The sequence below is a fragment of the Hordeum vulgare genome, chromosome 3H, assembly GCF_904849725.1.
Source record: "Hordeum vulgare subsp. vulgare chromosome 3H, MorexV3_pseudomolecules_assembly, whole genome shotgun sequence".
NCBI classification, from domain to species: Eukaryota; Viridiplantae; Streptophyta; class Magnoliopsida; order Poales; family Poaceae; genus Hordeum; species Hordeum vulgare.
The window spans coordinates 26,458,758-26,481,403 of NC_058520.1; the positions used below are offsets into that span (position 1 = coordinate 26,458,758).

The window sequence follows — 22,646 nt, forward strand, 5'->3', positions numbered from 1 at the left end:
TGCATAACAAATATCTAGCACAAGGAGAAGAAGGAGAAGCGACCCTCACAACAACAGTCGGCATTCTTCTTCTCTCATATATGGTGGACACTCCCTCACCTGACTTTTTGACCGTCGATGATGGTCGCTATTCCTTCTTCCCCTAATGCATAACAAATATCTAGCACAAGGAGAAGAAGGAAAAGCAACCCCCACAACAACAGTCGGCATTCTTCTTCTCTCATATATGGTGGACACGCCCTCACCTGATTTTTCAACCGTCGATGATGGTCGCTACTCCTTCTTCCCCTAGTGCATAACAAATATCTAGAACAAGGAGAAGAAGGAAAAGCGAACCCCACAACAACAGTCGGCATTCTTCTTCTCTCATATATGGTGGACACTCCCTCATCTGATTTTTCGACCATCGATGATGGTCGCGACTCTTTCTTCCCCTAGTGCATAACAAATATCTAGCACAAGGAGAAGAAGGAGAAGCAACCCCCACAACAACAGTCGGCATTCTTCTTCTCTCTTATATGGTGGACACCCCCTCACCTGATTTTTCGACCGTTGATGATGGTCGCTACTCCTTCTTCCCCTAGTGCATAACAAATATCTAGCACAAGGAGAAGAAGGAAAAGCGACCCCCACAACAACAGTCGACATTCTTCTTCTCTCATATATGGTGGACACTTCCTCACCTGATTTTTCGACCGTCGATGATGGTTGCTACTCCTTCTTCCCCTAGTGCATAAAAAATATCTAGCACAAGGAGAAGAAGGAGAAGCGACCCCCACAACAACAGTCGGCATTTTTCTTCTCTCATATATGGTGGACACTCCCTCACCTGATTTTTCGACCGTCGATGATGGTCGCTATTCCTTCTTCCCCTAGTGCATAACAAATATCTAGAACAACGAGAAGAAGGAAAAGCGACCCCCACAACAACAGTCGATATTCTTCTTCTCTCATATATGGTGGACACTCCCTCACCTGATTTTTCGATCATCGATGATGGTTGCTACTCCTTCTTCCCCTAGTGCATAAAAAATATCTAGCACAAGGAGAAGAAGGAGAAGCGACCCTCACAACAACAGTCGGCATTCTTCTTCTCTCATATATGGTGGGTCGGGCATTTCATCGAACATCTTATGTGCATGAACTAGAGTGGCAAGAGCATGGCATGCATGGTCACACCTCACTTGGTACTAGACAGGGAAGGGTACCCATATTTAATTTGTGGTTCTGCTGGTGCTTCGGTGGTTGAAAACACACTCTAGAATTTATTAGTCAAATCAATTTAGTTAGTACGATATATAGTACAATGTATATTTACCATTTCGGATTCAAATTAGGTCTTCAACTATGGGAGCAACTAGTTACACGGTACTGTTTGAAACCACCACTAGAGGAGGTGCTCTTCACCATTAAACACAGGTGTGCTCCCTCTATGGTAAAGCACTTGCAACAAAATGAGGAGAGAGGTGAAGCACATATGTGATTCAAAGTCGGAGGACAAGTGTGATTTATCGCAGACTATGTGTGTGCTTCATCGCGAAGCGTAGGTGTACTCGAGCGGGTGGAGCATGGGTGTGTCCCAAAAAAAGAAGATAACACACATATCTGCTCCGGGGTGCTTCGTCGTGGATCACATATGTGCCTCACCGCGAAGAGTAGGTGTGCTCCTTTTTTTTGGAGCATGGGTGCGCTTCCCAGTGAAGTACAATTGTACTTTCTGATGGAGCACACATGTACTCCCAACGGTGTAGCATGTACAAACCCGAAAATAATAGGTAAAGAGCAACCTGATCTCCTCTCTTTCCATCATGTGTCGAACGCAGAGCGCACCGAAGATCAATCTCGACGCATGAAATTAATTGTGCCACTTGTCACACAAGGAAGCGACATGGGTGACCCTTGCAAGGGGTGCCCCTTAGCTAGTGATTTTGACAACTCTAGAGAAAAAATGAATTCATGTTATGAAACGTAGTTATTGTTGGACCACAAATATTTTGGGCCAACAATATGATAAGTTTTTGTTTCTAAGTAGTGTTTCCAAAAATTTCAGTTTTTTTGCGACATGTTATGTCTACGTGCTATTTTTTTAGAGTTATTAACAAGGTTCACGGGTTGCTCTCAATTATCGTCGCACCGGATACTACTGCCGAGGGGGGGGGGGAGCTATGGCTATAACCCTAGGCCTGGTACCAACATTCCTTGCAATTCCTTTCTACAATACAAAGCACTGAAAAATTCGAGAGTTCATCATTCAAGCTAGCTCAACCCGTGTTATGGTCTATCCTTTCCTAAGATAGTTTGTAGTCATAAGTATTTTTGGGAATATCCAACAATAACAACAACAAAGTCTTTAGTTCCAAGAAAATTGGGATAGGCTAAAGGTGAAATCCATCAGATCTCACGATCAACTTATTGTTGTAGCACATGGATAGCAAGCTTCCACACCTCTGTTCATGGCTAGTTCTTTAGATTTTTGGGAATATCCGTGGTCATAAATTAATTATGTGCGAGGAGCCAAAGGAAAAAAAGATGAACTGGTATAGGGATACTTCTGGCAATCTCTTGTACTTCCTTGGTTCCTAAATATAAGTATTTTTAGAGATTTCATTAGGAGACTACATATAGAACAAAATTAGTGAATCTACTCTTTAAAGTGTGTTCATATACATTTGTATGTAGTCTTCTAGTGAAACCTCTAAAAAGATTTATATTTAGGAATGGAGGAAGTACCTGGAACCAATATTCCATCAGCCACTCATCAGAGTTCCCCCTAAAGAAAACCATGCTTTATTTTTTGAAAAATATAGAAATTGGCTTCGGACAAAGTTGGACCTTTTTTCTTAAACGTCGTCTTCCTACTGGAAGAATAATCTGTATTAATAAGACATTAAAACGTCAAACGTAAGATTTGATCGGTTGGAGATACCAGTCCTTTTAACCTAATAAGGGCTCCTTTGATTCACAGGGTTGGGGAAGCATAGGAATAGGAAACATTCGAGAATAGGATGCACTGCCCACTGAAATCCTACGTCCGGTAAGCAAAACAAAGGAAATTTTTCATGAAGTCCAACCTCATGCTTGTTTTTCTGTGAAAATGAACTAAGAAGTTTCTATAGGATTGGTCCCTGAGAAATGCAATCCTGCGAATCAAACAACATGTAGAGGAGAAATTCTAAATGATGCAAGTCCTGTAAAAAAACCTATGCAAATTCTGTGAATCAAAGGAGGCCTAAGTTTTGAATGGAGGGAGTACAAGACATCCGGATGGCTATTATTTTTCTGAGCTCTAATTCGCGAAAAGAAAGAGGGCACGCACATGATGGATGCACAAAAGTAAATTAACTAGTCAGACGCGTACATGGTACATGCCACATCTGGTGCTTTCCTCCCGCTTTCTTGGAGTGGAAATTCCAAAGCAGACGATCGAGTTAGCTAGTGAGCTTGGATTCTGTGTCATCGTCTAGTCTTGACTGCTGGCAGCCTCTCTTAGTCTTGATCACTACCTGCAGCCTGCCAATAAACATATGCATTTTGTTCTTCTCGTGACTCGCTCAGCCAATCATATCCATATGATTAAGATGACTCTCTTCTTTCCGCGTGAAAACTGAAAACCAATCGTGTCCAAAGGATGATTACCGTTGACGGTTTACAACAACAACAACAACAACACATGTTACATACCCCGCTGCCAATCAGAAAGAAAGAAGTAAAACCGGCCAGCCAAGCAGGAGTTTTTCCAAAGTGACTACTGTTCGGTGCATGAATATATTGCTACCTTTTTCTACTTTTGACTATCCAATCCAATCGGTCTATCCAATCCAATCGAATCCACTCTCCTCAAACACAAAGGGAGCGACTGTTCTTCAGTTTTATGTTGTACGACGCTAATTAAGCACTTGATTATGGAGAAGCGTTAGTTCGGTCAGAGCAACACGAGAACTACTGGTGCATACGTGGAGTCAACACACATGCATATATACGCATGAATAGTGCAGCCTGCTGCTGCTGCTGCAGGTCAGAAGTCTGAAAAGAAGATTAACCATTTCAAGAACGTGTGACAGACCTGCTTTTTAATCTACACGAGTGCCCACCCAATCTTCTTTGTCAAGCAAAGACCCGTTTGTGAGGCGATACGACCAACCGTTTAGGCAACTCCAATACATGACCTTAAATAAACGTCCGTTTAATTTGGATTCAGTCTGTTTGAGGTGAAAAAACAAACGCTCATGTCCGGGACCGGCTAGCCTAGTGTCAAGGCGCCCAACGCACGGCCCCAACTTCAACTTATTCGTGGTGGACATAGATAAAAAGAATATAAAAAATGCATGTAAAAACTAAAACAAGGCATTACATAATAGCTAAAAACATAAAACAACTTATTTAAAAGTCCACCGTCCTCACGGCCCAACCATTGTACTTAGTTTTAATTAAAATAAAAAGATAATGTGGCCTGCCCGTGCACGGCAGAAGCCCTAGTCGTCGACGTCGATGTCGTTGCAGTCGCCGTCCTCAAGCGCCATCATCGTCGCTCGTCAGGTCGATGTAGGGTGAGAGCGACCAAAGGTGCGGCGGTGGCCTCAGATTGGGTCAGGCGTGTGTTGTGCAGGCGGCAGTGTTGGGGATGGTGACCACGGAACCCATGCACGCTCCTCTGTGGGCTCCTCCTTCACCTCTTGCTTGACATCCAGCTTCGGGACGCACACGTCCCCGAGGCCGACAGCTCCAACATCTCCTATAGGCCCTTCCATTCCTCCTCCTCCTGGCGCATGTACTCCCTCTCGGAGTCCTCCATGACGGCCTGCAGGAGCCGCTCCTCCTCATTGGCGTCATGGCAGGACACTAGTAGGGAAAAGCCTTGTAGTAGCGCGGGTGCCAGCGCTACTACTAGGGCGCTGCAGCTAACTTGTAGTAATAGGGAAGGCGCCATCCGCTACTGCTAACTATATGTAGCGTGTGTCCGTTACCCGCGTTGCTACTATTAATTTCAAAAACCAAAAAAAATCTCGATCTTGTGCGTGTTGTCTATGGTGTGAATGGTTCGATATAGTGATGATAGCGCTCAGCGGAGGCGCGAACGGGTAGCGGTAGACCAGATTCGGCAACGGTTGTTGGAGAGGTACCAGATCCAGGGTAGAGCCACTAGTAGAAATAAGGGCTTTCGTCCCAGCTCGAAAAACACATTAGTTCCGGTTCCTTTACGAACCGGGACTAAAGGGTTTGGAGGCTTTAGGTACCAGATCCAGAGCGGCAAAGGCGCCGGTCGGGCATTAGTCCCGGTTCGTGTCTCGAACCCGGACTAAAGGGTTTGGAGGCTTTAGTCCCGGTTCGTGACACGAACCGGGACTAAAGGTGTTCAGATTATTTTTTTCTGTTTTTTAAATTTTTGTTTGTAGTTTCTGTTTTAAATTGTTTATATCTTTTAGGATATTTGATGTTTTCGATTGATCCTTTTTGCATTACATTCAAAATTTTGTCTAGTTTCTGTTTGTGCCATTAGTTTTCAAATTTGAATGGTTTAAATTTGAATTTGTTTAAATTTGCTTCAAACCCAGTTTTTGAATAACTTGAGTTTACAAATAGTTTTAAATTTAATTCTTTTTGCTCCCAGTCATGTGTTAGATTGTTGTCACAGTAAAATTTATTTGGTTATTTTTAGAATAATTTAAATTTGTATTTTAATTAAAACAATATTGTTTTGCTTATATAGTTGTTTTAGTCATTTAATTATTGTTTATTATTATTTTTAGTTAGTTCTTTCTGTAGATTTTAACATGTTGTAGTATGGTGCATATTGAATGCACAAAAAGTCTAGAGTTCAATTAATTTTTAAAAAATGCCTTTGTAGCAGATGGGTTTTTGTCTGAAACCTTGATACTTCGAAGGAGATGATCCAGTTTGTACACGAAGTGCATCCAGTTTTTGTCGTAACACACTCAACTTTGTAGCACATGTCATCTGGGTGAAATGATGATACCATAACAAGTTTCAGCCTTTTCAGAGTTCATTTGTAGCGTTTTTCAATTTCAGGGTCATTTAGCTCAAAAAAATCATTAAATGCATAGGAAAATAGAAAATGAGGTGAGAAAGGGTTCAAAATTTATGAGGTGGCTTTGAATGATGCATATTGAACACACAAAAAGTATGGAGTTCAAAAAAACGAAATCCCTTTGTAAGAGATGAGTTCTCGTTCGAAACCCTGATACTTCGAAAGAGATTGTCCGTTTTGTACACCAAGTGCATCTAGTTTTTGTCGTAACTCTCTCAACTTTTTAGCACATGCCATGTGGGTGAAATGATGCTACCTTGCCAACTTTGAACATTTTTAGAGTTCATTTGTATTGCTTTTGAATTTCAGGGTCAATTAGCTCAAAAAAATAAGTAAATGCATGAAAAATACCAAATGGAGTCTGAAAATGTTGAAAATTTATGATGTGCCTTTGAATGGGGCATTTTGAACACACAAAAAGTATGGAGTTCAAGTAAGTTCAAAAGAATGAAATCCCTTTGCAAGAGATGAGTTTTCGTTCGTAACTCTGATACTTCGAAGGAGATGGACCAGTTTGTACACGAACTGTATCCAGTTTTAGCCGTAACCCTCTCAATTTTTTAGCACAAACTATGTGGATGAACTGATGATACCATGCCAAGTTTCAACATTTCCAGAGTTCATTATAGTGCTTTTCAATTGCAGGAGCATTTAGCTCAAAAAAATCATTAAATGCATGAAAAATAGCAAATAAAGTTAGAAAGGGTTAACTCTGGCTTGGTTAACCTTAGACGAGGACTCTGGCAGGGACGGTGATAGCAGATGTAGTCAACGGGTATGATTGGACTCTTGGCTAAAGGGGGATTCTGAAATTTTCTAACTCTACCCCCCCCCCCCCACGTGGACCGTCTTTTTTAGTTTTATAGAAAATAAACAAAAATGATAAAATTTTCAAAAAATAAAATTCTTTGAGATGTTGTTAGGTTTTAGTGTCTAGTCGGTATAGAAATTTTGAGATATGAATTTTGACCGTTTTTGCAAAAAAGGAAAAAAAAATGTGAACAGCCATAACTTTTGCATACGACGTCCAAAAAAAAGTTTAATATATAAAAAAAACTAGAAAAAATTGGGACTCGATTTCACCCGGGCTTGCCCGGTGAAGTTCTCTCACATGCCCAAACTTCCAAATGGAAAAAAAATTATTTCAAAAAGAAGTTTTTTCCAAAAAAAATAAGAAAAATAATTTTATTTAAAAACATTAGGTTGTTTTCATTGAAATTCACTATTATTGTTACTTACTAAGTTTATCTTAATAATTGTTTGTAATTTCAAAAAATTAAATCATGTGACATGGCATCAAGATCCACGTTGTTTAGGATTGATAGCTTACTATTGTCAGGAAAACAACAAGTGCAGACTAGGCAACTAGGGGCGATAGAACCAGAAAGTTAAGCGTGCTCGGGCTGAAGGAGTGAGAGGATGGATGATCGGCCGGGAAATTAGACGATTCGAAATGAGTGATCCACGCTAGAGCAGTGAGGAGGGTGATTAGAGATTAAATTGTCAAATAATTCAAAGATTTGAAAAATGGAATAAAACATAAAAACAAATCAAAAAATATTCAAAAAAAATTGAAAAAAAAATAAAAAAGTCTACATTTTCGGGTCAAACAAACAAAATAAACAAACGGATCCTTTAGTCCAGGTTCGTAACTAGAACCGGGACTAAAGGTACTCCCTCCCCCTCGCTCCCAGCCCCGCCACGTGCAGGGCCATTAGCCCCGGCTCGGGACCGAACCGGGGCTAGCATTAGTCCCGGATGATTACTCCCGGTTCCTGAACCGGGACTAATAGCCCAAACGAACCGGGGCTAAAGGCCCTTTTTCTACTAGTGAGCAAGACGACAGTGTGGCGATCCTCTTCGCGGCCAAGGCGAGAGCTCCTGGTCATCCATGTCGACGAATTGTGCACGCATGGACATGGGGGTGAGTAAAACCAGAGGGTAAGAGGGAAAAAATAAACGAGGAAGAGAGGAAGGAGATGGAGGGAGCATCGTGGCTGGTCGTCGGCCGTGAGGTGCTCCGTCATGGTGGCATGGAAGTGCAGGGGGATACCGGCGAGCTCCTGAATGCGAGCGACACGAGGCGGTGGCCTCTTTGGGCGACATGGAGGAGGAGGTGTGCTTGGGCAGGAGCACCATGGGAGAGCCTATGGAGAGAGGAGGGATTCGGGGGAGGATATGGAGACTTCAAGGTTATTAACCTACCTTGTACTTAGTAGTAACGAGGGGTATAAACCCCTAGCTACTACTATCAACTTAGTAGTAGCACGGGCTTATACCCCTAGTGACGGGTATAAATCCGTGCTACTACTAAGTAGCGAGGGGTATAAACCCCTGGCTACTACTATACCCCTCGCTACTACTATCAACTTAGTAATAGAGCGGGTTTATACCCCTCGCTGTTACTAATTAGCAGCAGTGCGGCCCATTTACCCCTCGCTACTGCTAAGATCTATAAGGTATTTCCTAGTAGTCGGAGTTTGTGGGGGTGGCGACGATGGGGAGGGAGACGGCCTAAGCGTCAGGCCATGGACCCACGCGCACTCTTGGCGGGCTCGATGCGTGTGCACGAGGCTCAGGCTGCACACTCTAGGACACACGGGACGGGCTACGACCATGATCCACACAAAAAAGGTTTGCCGACGCATGTCGTGCTCGTCCTGGAGCCATGTGTCCCATAGTGACGAGTCCACGGCGTACCTGCGGTCAGCGAGGACTTCACGCGGAGTCCTGATGCAATGATGGGAGATCTCCTGGAGGCGGGCATGGCCTGTCTCTGGCACAGGGTGAATGGACATCCGATCCAGGCTCAGATGCCACCCATTGGGGAGGTGGGCATCTGGCCACGACAACGGGGTGCGGGTCTCCCAGTACCAGTGACACACCTTGACCTTGACGTAGGGTCGAAAGCGTGGCGCGGTTGCTGGTGAAGAGATAGAGAAGGATGTCGGACAGGTCGAGTGGCTGACCGCGCTACCAGACGAGGCGGATGATGAGCCAGCCTCTTGGTCGTGCTTGGTCTTCTTGTCGGGGTGCCACTTCCAGAACCCCATGGACGACGGGAAGTGAGGTGGGCGGCGACGCTAGGCTAGGGTTTTCGTGTCTGTGATGAAGGGAGCGAGATGGTGGGGAAGTGGATGGGGACGGGGCAGTGAAAGTCCACGACTTCGCCATGAAAAAGGACGTGTCGGGGCCATCTGGGTGGCTGACTTGTAGGCCCAACCACCCGTGTGCATCCACTAGGGTCGGTGGGAGGTAATTGGACGGCCGACACGCAGGCCCGAGGCGGACACGGAGAGGTCCCGTGCCCGTTTGTCCGTTGTTCACGCAACCCCAAAGCTGGCTCAACTTTGCTCGTGGAATGGGTCGAGCCGGACCAAAAAACAGACATATTTTAAGAATGGGGGTGCGCGTTAGGCCGGCTCGTCTGTCTGTTTGTGTCAAAACAGACGTGGTTGGACCATTTGCGGGACTGCGTTGGAGTTGGCCTTATTGTTGAGTTTAGTTTAGATTGGAGATTCTCTTCTTGATTATGAAGATAATAATGCTAGTGCTAATACAACAATAACAACAACAAAGCCTTTAGTCCCAAACAAGTTAGGGTAGGCTAGAGATGAAACACATAAAATCTCGCGACCAACTCATAATTCTGGCACATGAATAGCAAGTTTCCACGCATCCTTGTCCATGACTAGTTCTTTCATGATGCTTCAATCCTTCAGATCTCTTTTTACGGACTCTTCACATGTTAAGTTTGGCCTACCCGGCCTCTTTTGACATTATCAGCACGCTTTAGTCGTTTGCTATGCACTAGGGTTTCTAAAGGTCTGTGTTGAATATGCCCAAACATCTCAAACGATGTTGGACAAACTTCTTTTTAATCGGCGCTACCCCAACTCTATCTCGTATATCATCATTCCGATTCCAGTCCTTCTTTGTATGACTACACATCCATCTCAACATACGCATCTCCAGCACACCTAACTGTTGCACATGTCACCTTTTAGTCGACCAACACTCAGAGACATAGAACATTACGGGTCGAACCGCTGTATAGAATTCCGTCTATGTCGTCTCAACATAGCCGATCTCAAACCCGAATAAAGGAGGGTTGTGATAGGCTTGACGAGCCAACATTAAAACTCAACCATTTTTATGAAGATGAAACCCAAAAGAATGCTAGTGCTAATATTATGAAAAAAGAAACTTGCAAAAATCTCAAACAAAATGGCCAGACCATAGCACGTTCCGTACTTGTTATTCTCCATGATTGCCCATGCATACTCCCTCTGTATCTAAATAATTATAGTTGAAAAAAAAATATATAGTTCTCTCTAATTATTTAAATACATAGTATTCCCCTTCATTTTAAAATATAAGACTTTTTAGATATTTCACTAGAAGACTACATACAAAGTAAAATGAATGAATCTATAATATGTAATTCGTAGTGCAATGTCTAAAAGGTGAACGGAGGAAGTACTTTTCAGTTTTATTCTCCACGAGTACCCATGCATCTTTGTCAGGCAAGACCTGGCTAGCTGGCGTCTTGTCAATTAAAGACCCGTTCGTCACAAGATACGAAATCAACACCTGAGCATTTTCCTTCTTGCTGCCTTTATTTTGGAGATTCCTGATTATGACCATAATAATATTCCCTCCGTCCCAAAAATAAGGCCTCATCTCAACTTAGTAAGTACAAAGTTGAGACAAAATAAGCATTTCATGGAGCGAATATTATACAAACAGCTTGACAGAAAATTAAAGCGAAATGGTCAAGATTCTAGCAGTTTTGTGTGTTATTGTTATATACAACGGGATTGTTTGCATTCCAAGCGCAACAACAAGGAGCTTCAGACAAGTTTCGCCTTCACCCATGTTGTTTCGGGTTTGAGAGAGAAGACCGCAGGGCAGCTAGAGCCTGAGCATATGTTGGCGGCAGTGAAGATAACTCTCCTAGGATACGTACAACACGGCCTTTGTTCGCGTTTGTGCCGCGGCAGAATTCAAGTGGTTGGAATTACACACAAGACACCATTTCTGGAGCACCTCCCTCCTCCCTTATGCACCACGACAACTTCCATATTGCAACACAACAACGATGCGGCTGAACCTCGTTATGGATAGTGCACGCTGGGCCCATCCATGTTACTTTTCATGCAATTGCTTCTGCAGGAAATCGAGAACCGAGCGCCGCTGAAAAAAGTTGAGGCCGGAAGTGAGACAAGAACAACACTCTGCAGGAATCAAAGATGAAGGGGCAAATTGTAGCTACCCTTTGTTCTAGGCCAGCCTGCTCAGATTCTAGCTTCAACTTCTCCAGGCACTTGATGGCTTCCTCAAAGCCCTCGACAGCCGCATCTTCGTTACCGAGGTTTCTGTCAACATCCGCAACTTTGGCTAGAGAAGTTGCTAGATCAATGACCTGCACCCGATTCCAGAAAGCAGTCAGATTGTCAGGTAATAGTGGCTAAAGCAAACAACACCTCGCAACATAGTCTATCTATTCGATGTAATAACTTCCAAGTGAAATGAAATAAAAATTGGTAAATAAATAAATCCTACTTGTTCAAACCATACTACTTTTAAAAAAGAGCATTCCAATCAATCACAAAGATATCCATTCTGTATAAGTATTAAATCAAGCAAACAAGGCAATCCAAAATTGACATTTTCACATTGCAGTTTGTCCACTAAAGAATAAGACACCTTAGGATCCTACAAAGCTTACCAAGGACAAAGTTGACCAACATTTTGTATTGAAGCACATTATTCGTCCATTTAGAATGAAGTGATGTGTTTAAGTCATAGATTCAAGAACAAAGCCTTAAGAAAATTAAACGTGTTCACCACTATGCAATCAAAACAGGAGCTTGCATCAGAGGCAGATAACGTTTTATTCTGCCCACTTCCCAAGCCTGTTAGTCTGATTTCTTTCCTTTCCCTTCACATCCATTATCGTATATTTTCATAACATATAAAAGAACCCTTTATCTATATGCGTGGACCATAAAGAATCACAAAAGTGACTTCAGATAACAGGTGGCAGTTTCCAAGTTATTATGCCTTCGCAAAAAATGATCTATCTTGTACTAAAATCAACAACAATTAATATGGATCGGAGGGAGTAGTTAGACCCTGTTCAGCAATCCACCAACTCCAATAAATCCTAGGATCTGCGGAGCGAGGAAACGGCTGCTCTCTGATTTTCAACTACAGCTCCGGCTGCTCCGGGAGCGGAGTTGTGGAGTGGAGTGATTCTGAACAGGGCCTTATTATGATAAACAACACAACGAAAGTTGCAGCACTTAACTTCCTATAGCTCTAGTATAGTATAGCACTTGCTTCCATTGTAATCGTAAGAAATCATACAAGACTGTTTCTTTGAGGAAGCCAACCCAGCTACCATTTGTCGTAGCTTCTATTGTGTTTTTATTGCATGCATCCCCCATGAGTACCAGAGCTGTGCAGCATATGAGAAGATAGTCTGCAGGTTTTGTGTATGGTAGTTCTTTATAACTAAATTTTGTGTATGGTAGTTATTTATAAATGCAAAAGTGACAACGTCCACTCTAAAAAAAACAAAGTCCTGCAGTGGCCAAAACAAACTGGACAAAAAAGGACACGCAAGGACATTTCTTATTGAAGAAAACTATCTATGTTGTTTGTGTTGATGCTTAATCATGATTTTTAATGAATTACATGACGGCATGTGAGCACTGCAATCACCTGGGAGGCCACAGCTGAGTGTTCCTTCACTGAATTTCTGCGAACATCTAATGAACGGGCATAATAACTTCTTGCGGATTGTAGGTCCCCATCATAGTAGCGAAGGTCTCCAACTTTGTTAAGCGAAACTGAGAGCGTATGGACCAACTGTAGAAGAAACCAAAAGCTCAATTGACAAAGATTTTTACTGTTAAGACTGTATGACACTAAACTAGAATACAACCTCAAGATCCTTTTTGGGCAATTTCGACAGAAGCTCAGCACTTTCTTCGTAGTATTTAATCGCTGAGGGCGCATCTCCCAAGGTCCGACTGAAAAAACAGAGTCCCGTGATGAGGAGCAGGCAGAAACCAGTAAGCAATGAGTTTGCTTATCAACTAAATAAGCAAATAAGGTCACTGTGTCTCACTGTTATAATGTCTAATGAGTATAATGAAGGAAGTACGACATAATATTGGTTAGTGGAATCCGATGCAAAAAAAAAAAATATTGCGCATTAATAACAGCAACATTTTCACTAGTGATATTAAGCATTTGCAAAATTACTGATATGTGATGTGTCATTCCAAAGTAAACATGCATATGAGTACAGCATTGTCCAATGCTCCAATTAAGAGAAATGAACTTAGCTATGACGAGATTTCCACATTTCACATTACAAGGCTCAGAACATGCAGGTACTAGGATACATGGATAAGAAACTAAGGGCTGTTTTCAGAATGAGAAGTTGCTAGATCAGTGACCTATACCCAACAGTTGTAAGATTGTCAAATAATACCATGTAAGGCAAACTACACTGCCATTCATCTGTCTGTTCAATGTAACAGATCCGGTTCAATAAACCACGCCTAACAGTTGAAACCATACTATAATGGAAAGAGGGTTTTTAATGAATAACCGAGATTCATTGTGTAAAGTACTGACTGAAGCAAACAAGTGGGCCTCATACTAATAAAGAGGTTTAGACACAAGCAAGAAACCAGATTGGAATATACAGCTAAATATCAAGCAAGAATATCCACAGGGAATTCTTGCAGATTTGTTGACTTAAACTAGAATGGGTTATGCAGAGCAGACACAAAGAACTGAACCTATATTTTCTTAATTTTCAGGAGATCTAGGGCACACCACAACAAACAGCCATTTAATAGAATTTCTAGTGGCACAGATTTTTTTTACCTAATCCCAGTTTTCTCCCGGCAGTTTATTTCTTAGGTTGCCATAGTGAAAACACTAGGAAGGGGATGTAGTCAAGAGAAAAAGGTCATACCAGCAATCCCCAAGCATTCCCAACACTGCCCCAAGCTGAGAACATAGGTCTAGGTTATCTTCTGAAGATTTCAACTCCTCCCTGATGTCTTCTGCACACATACTGAGCCTCGACTTTGCACTTTCAATGTTCTGTGCGCGGAAAGCCTGGAGATGAACAAGTTAGAGGCATCACTATAAAACCAAGGTCATCGATAAATTAGTACATAGATACTAGCAAAATATTGGAATTGATTCGACTACTCACCCTCATGGCTTGTTGCACTAGGAAAGCGCCTCTCTCCATGGAGACATCCTCATATATCACTTTGCTCTTGCCATCCGCAGCTTGGCCATCCCCTCCAGCAAGCGATCTCTTGATTCGGGCATGGCCGTCAATGAAGCGATCGACGAGGGCCTGGAGCTCGGCATCCGGCTCGAACCCCTCTATGTCAGCACCACACAACGGGCAGTCCTTAAAGCGCGATATGCACGCCCTGCAAAGTTTCATCATCCATTCCAGTCAGGACACACACAATCAAGGAGAAAATGTCTGGCCCAGATGCAAAACCCATGAGAGACGCACGCACTTGCAGAACTTATGCGCGCACGGCTTGCATTTGCTGGCGTCGTGGAGCAGGGCCTGGCAGACCATGCAGCTGAGGGGCCCGAGCTTGAAGGTGTTGGAGTCGTAGCCGAAGGGGCACTTTGCAGGCACCAGGCGAGGGTCCCCTTCTGCGCCCTCTTCTCCGGCGGCGGCGCGGTCGGCGCCGGTCTCCTTGTCCTCGCCGCCACGAGTCTTGCCCGTCACGGGGCACGCAGCAGCGCCGCCGCTCTTGTCGGGCTTCTTGTCGGATTTCATGGGGCACACGCCGCCGGTGGTGGCCTTTGCGAACGGGCAGAGCGAGCTCATGGCGATGACCTCTTTGCAGGCGGGTTCCCTGACCCTGCACGGCACACATACACATGGAGGCGAGGCATTTCAGCTACGATTGGCAACGGAAAACGACGCGCCGAATCGGGTGGGCGGATGCGGTCCGGTCGAGGCTCGCGGCCTCGCGGGGAACCAGCCGCGGGGTGAGCGAGGGGGGATCATCGGGCGCCTACTTGGTCCTAGCTCGCGGGGCTCGTGCTCGCCCGCCCTGATCGACAGGGGGGGTCGGGGATCTCCGGTTGATTCGAGCGGGGCAGGGCGAGGTGCTTACGGAGGCAATCGATCCAAGGAAGGGGATGGGATCGAGGGGGAGGGGGGCTGGCGGCGCTTACCGGTGCGTGGGGGCTGGCGGGCCGGCGGGCGGTTGGATCGGGCGGCGACGACGGCGACGGAGGCGGCGGGGCTTGTGGTGTCTTGTGGCGGATGGATAGGAGCAAAGGAAATCGAATGGCGGATGTGGGTGCAGGTGCAGGTGCAGAGCTCTCTTTTCCCTCCGACACGACACCAGCAAGAGGAGAGGGGGAGAGGCGATGGATGACTGGTGGGTGGTGGGTGGGCTGGGGTCCACCGACCTGGGACCGAATGAATAATCACATGGGCTTCGGCCTCACGCCGTTCAGCAACTAGCGAACGCAGCCTTCCACCCTCGCGCGTCGCCACTTAGCGTGTTTTCAATCATCTTCATGTATCGCGTTCTGGACGTTTTCTTTGTATTTTGTTTTTTTAAAAAAAATGGGCGTGTTTTTGGTTTTTTAGAATGGTTTTTTACGGTTTTTTTGGTGTTTTGATTTTCCACCGGTCTTTCGTAACTTTTGGGCAGAATTTTTTTCCCCGAAAAAATCCATGTTTTCTGTTTTTTTAAGAAAAAACATGTTTTTTGTTTTTTAAAGGCACGGTTTTGCATTTGCGAGAGGCAATGCCTCTTGAAAAGGGAAAAAAACTGGTTTTTTGTTTTTTTGCAAGAGGCACGGTTTTGCTTTCGCGAAAGACAAGGTTTTGTTTTCACGAGAGGCACGCCCGTGCCTCGAAATGAAAAATACGTATTTTCTGTTTTTCTGTAGAGGCACGGTTTTGCTTCCCCGAAAGGCACGGTTTTGCCTTTGCGACTCTCCCGAAAAAGGAAAAATGTGTTTTATGCTTTCTTTTTTCGCGAGAGGTACGATTTTGCTTCCGCGAGAGGCATGGTTTTGCCTTCGCGAGAGGCACGTCCGTGCCTCTCGGAAAGGGAAAAATGTGTTTTCTGATTTTTTTTTCTATCGGGTGAGGCACGGTTTTCTTCTTCTGGTTTTTTCATGAAAAAAAGTTCGTCAAAAACTATCAATATGGGATCTAGTATTGAAGATCTCGACACGAGAAAGCCAACGGTGAAAATGGTTCGATATTTGAACGCACGGTTTAGGATATAAAACGTTTTGAAAATATGGATCTACAAAAAAAATACTCCCAGGTTGCGACAAGTGACACGCATGCAGTGCGCCACTTGTTGCAACCTCTGAAGGTGGGAATAATCGTTTGAAGGTATACTCGCTAACTAGTGATTTCGCTCTCTCTCTTTTCGGTACAATAGTGTTCACGAAATAAAGAAGTATACAAATCACCCTCAAAGGATACATACCCCTTAAAGTCAAAACCAGGATAAATAACACCCCGGAATTACTGAAACCGGGTTAATAACCCCCTTGAGTGGTTTCTATCTAATTTGGGACGCGTTTTTGTCCCCCGATGCTGATTACGCGCTGACTGGAAATAAAACGTCGAGAGGGTCCCATTAGTTAGTTGTCCCTCTCTCTACAATTTTTCTTTCCCCCTCGCCCTTTATTTCTTTATTTCTTTCTTTGTCACAACATCGTCTCCAGAATCGCCTCCAGAACCCACGTTAGGGCTTGGCAATCGCAGGCACGCCCCTGCTGTCGTCGTCATTCTTCCATCACCGACGGAACCAAACCAGGTGTCCGAATGTGTTACTCCATCGATGATGTTTCCTTTGCTTTGTTTTTGGTGTTGTTTGACGGAGGAATCGTGAGCGCGAGTGTAGGCATCGCGTGCGCCGTAGATGTGTGGAATCGTGTGAGGGGAATGGGGCGTCTCACTTCTAGGGATATAAGGGGAGAAGTAGTGTTTCGGATGATGCATTGTTCTATTTTTTGTATGAAGTGTCTTTTGGATGATGAATTGTTTAGTTCATGAAAAAAAGGGATGTTTTTGTTAAGGAAAAGGTGTGACTTTTTAGCAGAATTTGGTGCAGTACAAACTAGTCTCTCTCGTACAAAGTAAAACGGGCGCAGTGAACTTGCAATGCTAGGAGAAATTATTGTACATGATTTCCATGCTCGGTTAAGGAGAAAAATGCACTTTTTTGTCCGAATGAATTAAAGTTGTGTTGTTTCTATGTTAGTTCAGAGAAAATTATCTGGTATGCTTGTGTGAATGAAGTGCTTTTTGTTTGAATTTGTTGCCTTGGTATTTCACGACTTCGGTCTAAATTGAAATGTTAGTTCAGAGGAAATCTTAAGAACATGCAGTTGTGAAAATACCAATGATGATATAGAGATGTGAGACCTTTATAAATGAAGAACCGGCATCCAACATCGAAAACATCATAGAAGATGCATATGGACTCTGTTTTCGATGAACTCAAGCTTGTCATGAAGATGACCATAAGCTCTAAAACTCACAAAGTGAAACACCAAACAAGAACCAAGAAATATGATGTAAGGATGCAAATGGTTTGAGCTCTCAACGAACGATACGATCAAGCTACTCACTTGAGAGCCCCCTTGACAGTACGACAATCTATCCTAAAATAGAACAACCTATCAAGGGTAAAACTATACCTTGCACCTAGTCATTTTGAGCTAGATGACGATGATCTTGGCTTCCTTGATTGCGTTGGTTTGATGAAGACTAGTTGATTGCTCCCCCATACTCATTATGGGTGAGCCACTCTTCACCACATCTTCACATGTCCATTGCCATCACAATGAACGCAAGCTTCAAGCATGATATCTTCGTGATGCTCCACTTGAACTTGCACACCGTAATCTTGATGATGATCACCACTTGATGTCATCCTTCATAGGTTGAATGGGATCTTTCTCTTGACGCAAACCCATGGAGACACACCTAACCCCACATAGAACTCACACAAAGGCCATGAGTTAGTACACAAAAGCGTTATGGACAATTCTTACCATACCATGGGATCACTTGATCCCTCTCGGTACATCTTGTACACTTTGTGTGTTGATCATCTTGATTTACTCTTTGCTTAGTCTTGATTAACCTTGTGTCTTTATGACCAATCATTGGATAATACTTTGAATACCACCTTGGTCATCATATAAACTCCTTGAAACCAACAGATGGACTTTAAGAAGTGTCTATGGACAAATCCTTCGAATATAACTCAATGCAACAATTAGTACATAGGGATTGTCATTAATTACCAGAACCACATACAGAGAAATATGCTCTAAGACTCGTTTTCCATTTGGCGAGTAGGTGGCGCTTAGAACTTATTTATGGGTAGGGAGCATCATATTTCTGGTGTTATTTATGTGTTTTCTATTTGTTATTGAAATAATACGCAGACCGTTTAGATAAGATTACAATGTATGAGTTTTTCCACATATATATGAATATATGTGAAGCATGTAGGATAATTTGTGTGATAGACTACAACTATGTATCCCCGTAAATGCATGTGTCTTTCAGCAAGGAAGTTCTCATGTGTGTTTCTCACCAGAAAATATGATGCTCTCTACCCATAAATAAGTTCTAAGCCTATAACACATATGTGATGAGCCATTTACAAACCATCTAAGCCTATAACACATATGTATTCATGTATTTATTGATGGTTGTACTTTAGATCATAGTTTAGTGATCTAAACGCTTTTATATTAGTTTATGAAGGGAGTAGTATACATCCAATAATTATTTTCGACTTTAAGAATGCAAATATCCATTAAAATGATTTGTTCGAACCATACATGATGGTATAATTCTACATAGTCTCAATAACAAAGGGAACATGGACTAATGGTTTAATATATCCATGCGTTGTTGAATTATCCTGTTTTTACCTGGGAAATGGTTGCATTCCTTTTTATTTGAATAAACAAACTGCATGCGCTCTCATGATATTCGTTAGATTATTTCACTTCTACTAATCTGAGTATATGACATCTTGTTATGGGAAAGGTAGCTCATGATCAAAAAGGGACTTTGTTATACTCTGATATGTGACCAAGAGGATTAAAACACTACTGGAATCCAAAAATTTGTCGTCGGTCATGTCTTTGCCGTCCGCTGACACATGGCAAAGATCCTCTTTGCCGTCAGCTGGCACAAATCTGACGGCAAACAGAAGTCTGATGGCAAAGGTATTGTTTGCCGTCAGCCTGGCCTTTGTCGTCTGCGAGCGGACGACAAAGGCACCTTTGCCGTCTGCCTCCCAGCCTTTGCAGATGGCAAAGGGGGCGCCACTCTAATGACAGTCACCCCCACCCCCGCACCCCTAACGGCACTCAGCCCACCTCTCTCTCTCTCTCTCTCTCTCTCTCTCTCTCTCTCTCTCTCTCTCAAGCCCTACCCCCTCTCTCTCTCGCGCGTGCCCTGCCCACCCGAGCGTCACCGCCACCACCACCGGAGCCGCTCCGGCCCACCACTGTCGCCCACGGTCGGAGCTCCCTGCACCCCTCCTTCCTGCGCCCTGCCCACCCCAGCGTCGCCGCCACCACCACCGAAGCCGCTCCGGCCCACCACCGCCGCCCACGGCCGGAGCTCGCCCTCCCTTCCTCCCCGCGCCCCTCCTTCCTGCGCCCCTGCTCCCCGCGCCGCTGGAGCTCGCCCTCCCCTCCTCCCCGCACCGCCGGAGCTCGCCCTCCACCACCACCGGCCCAGTCCCCCACCGCCCGGCTGCCCACTGCCCTCCTCTCCGGTTCAAGCTAATACGTGAGTTTGTTTTTTGTTATTTGATTAGATTTAGTTAGTTGATTTAGTGGTAGTTTAGTTAGTTGATTTAGTTAAATAGTAGATTTAGTCCTAGGTTTAGTTAATTAGTGCTATGTTAATTTAGAGGTAGATTATGTTTTGTTAATTAGTGGTAGATTCTTTTTAAGTTAATGATTGGTAGATTTTTTTTGTTGATTAGTGCTATATAGGTTTAGCAATAGGTTTAGTGCTAGGTTTAGTTACATAGTCATAATTGAAATAAGTAGAAAAAATGAAGAATAAAAGAAGAATAAGTAGATAAGGGAAGAAGAATAAGAAGAGGAGGAGGAGGAGGAGGAGAAAAAGAAGAAGAAGAAGAAGAAGAAGAAAAAGAGGAGAGAGGAGAAGAATATAGAAGACGAAAAAGGAAAAGAAGGAAGAAGAAGAAGAAGAAGAAGAAGAAGAAGAAGAAGAAGAAGAAGAAGAGGAAAATGGAAAATAAGGAAGAAGAAGAAGAAGAAAAGGAAGGAAGGAAGGAAGGAAGAAGAAGAAGAAGAAAAGGAAGAAGCGGAAAAAAGAAGATGAAGAAGAAGAAAATGACACCCTGACACCCCGACACGATGCCCCGAAACCCCGACATGACATCCTAACGACACCCTGGAAGAAAACTCCGCGCAACTGTTAATACGCCACCCCCGACGCCAGTGACCCCCACCCCCGACCTCCGACACCACTTCGGACTCTTGTTGACCGAAAAGGCCCCCGACCCCCCGACCCCCGACACCACTGACCCTGGACCCCTGACGACACTAACCCCCGACCACCGACGCCACCAACCCCCGACCCCCGACGCCATCGACACCCAACACCACCGACCCTCGATGGCATGGACTCCCGACGCCACTAACCCCCGACCCCCGACACCTCTTTTGCCTCCTGTTGAACGAAAAGGTGTTTTTCGGCCTTCCAGAGGCCGACGTGGTCATAGTTTTGTTAATTATGAGTTAGGTCACATATTTTCCGATTATGTTATGAAAACATCATATTTGTGTTGATCGGTTGAATTTCAATGTGCAGTTGTTCGATGACCTCCCTGTGCGTTGGACGAGCTCCGCCCCTGCGTTTGTTGGTGAGCACAAATGACTTCTCCTCCTACCCCCTTAATTTGCTCTGTCCCGGTCTTCGTGCCGATGAAACTTGCTAGCTATAGGTTTCTTCAATCATCAATATGCGTGACTGATGTCTACGCACGCTTCTATTTTTGTAGAATGTGTTGGTCCTCCAAGCACAGAGGTTTGTAGGACAGCAACAATTTCCCTCAAGTGGGTGAACTTAGGTTTATCGAACTCAGGTAAGTAGAGGTTGAAGATGGTCTTCTCAAGCAACCCTGCAATTAAGATACAAGAAGTCTCTTGTGTCCCCAACACACCTAATAAAATTGTCAGTTGTATAGGTGAATTAGTTCGGTGAAGAGATGTTAAAAGGCAAGTGATATGGATGGTAAAACGAGGTATTGTAAATCTGAAACAAAAATGGCACCAAGCAAACATGAAACAAAACTAAAAGTAAACGATGTTCAATGGTGGAAAACAAGGCCTAGACTTCATACTTTCACTAGTGGCAACTGATGGGGAACGTCGCATGGGAAACAAAATTTTTCCTACGCGCACGAAGACCTATCATGGTGATGTCCATCTACGAGAGGGGATATTCAATCTACGTACCCTTGTAGACCGCACAGCAGAAGCGTTAGTGAACGCGGTTGATGTAGTGGAACGTCCTCACGTCCCTCGATCCGCCCTGCGAACCGTCCCGCGATCAGTCCCACGATCTAGTGCCGAACGGACGGCACCTCCGCGTTCAGCACACGTACAGCTCGACGATGATCTCGGCCTTCTTGATCCAGCAAGAGAGACGGAGAGGTAGATGAGTTCTCCGGCAGCGTGACGACGCTCCGGAGGTTGGTGATGAACTAATCTCAGCAGGGCTCCGCCCGAGCTCAGTAGAAACGCGATCTAGAGGTAAAACCGTGGAGATATGTGGTCGGGCTGTCGTGGCAAAGTTGTCTCAAATCAGCCCTAAAACCTCCGTATATATAGGGGAAGAGGGGGAGCCTTGCCTTGGGGTCCACGGACCCTCAAGGGGGTCGGCCGAGCCAAGGGGGGCAACCCTCCCCTTCCAAACCGAGTCCAACTAGGTTTGGAAGGAGGAGTCCTTCCCCCTTTTCCCACCTCTTTTTTTTTTCTCTTTGATTTTCTTCCTACGGTGCATAGGGCCTTCTTGGACTGTCCTACCAGCCCACTAAGGGCTGGTGCGCCACCCCCAAGGCCTATGGGCTTCCCCGGGGTGGGTTGCCCCCCCGGTGAACACCCGGAACCCATTCGTCATTCCCGGTACGTTCTCGGTAACTCCGAAAACCTTCCGGTAATCAAATGAGGTCATCCTATATATCAATCTTCGTTTCCGGACCATTCCGGAAACCCTCGTGACGTCTGTGATCTCATCCGGGACTCCGAACAACATTCGGTAACCAACCATATAACTCAAATACGCATAAAACAACGTTGAACCTTAAGTGTGCAAACCCTGCGGGTTCGAGAACTATGTAGACATGACCCGAGTGACTCCTCGGTCAATATCCAATAGCGGGACCTGGATGCCCATATTGGATCCCACATATTCTACAAATATCTTATCGTTTGAACCTCAGTGCCAAGGATTCATATAATCCCGTATGTCATTCCCTTTGTCCTT

General features: G+C 44.4%; 1 protein-coding gene across 1 annotated transcript; it reads right to left on the reverse strand.

The window, feature by feature from the left end:
* Positions 1–10,807: 10,807 nt before the first annotated feature.
* Positions 10,808–15,547, reverse strand: LOC123442715 (protein NCA1). Its single transcript, XM_045118835.1, has 8 exons — positions 15,290–15,547; positions 14,614–14,970; positions 14,292–14,520; positions 14,046–14,191; positions 12,999–13,086; positions 12,776–12,922; positions 11,322–11,471; positions 10,808–11,242 (listed from the first exon to the last, which is right to left on the reverse strand). Exons 2-8 carry the CDS (start codon positions 14,934–14,936, stop codon positions 11,195–11,197), a joined length of 1,131 nt encoding a protein of 376 aa, XP_044974770.1. The 5' UTR covers positions 14,937–14,970; positions 15,290–15,547; the 3' UTR covers positions 10,808–11,194.
* Positions 15,548–22,646: the final 7,099 nt, after the last annotated feature.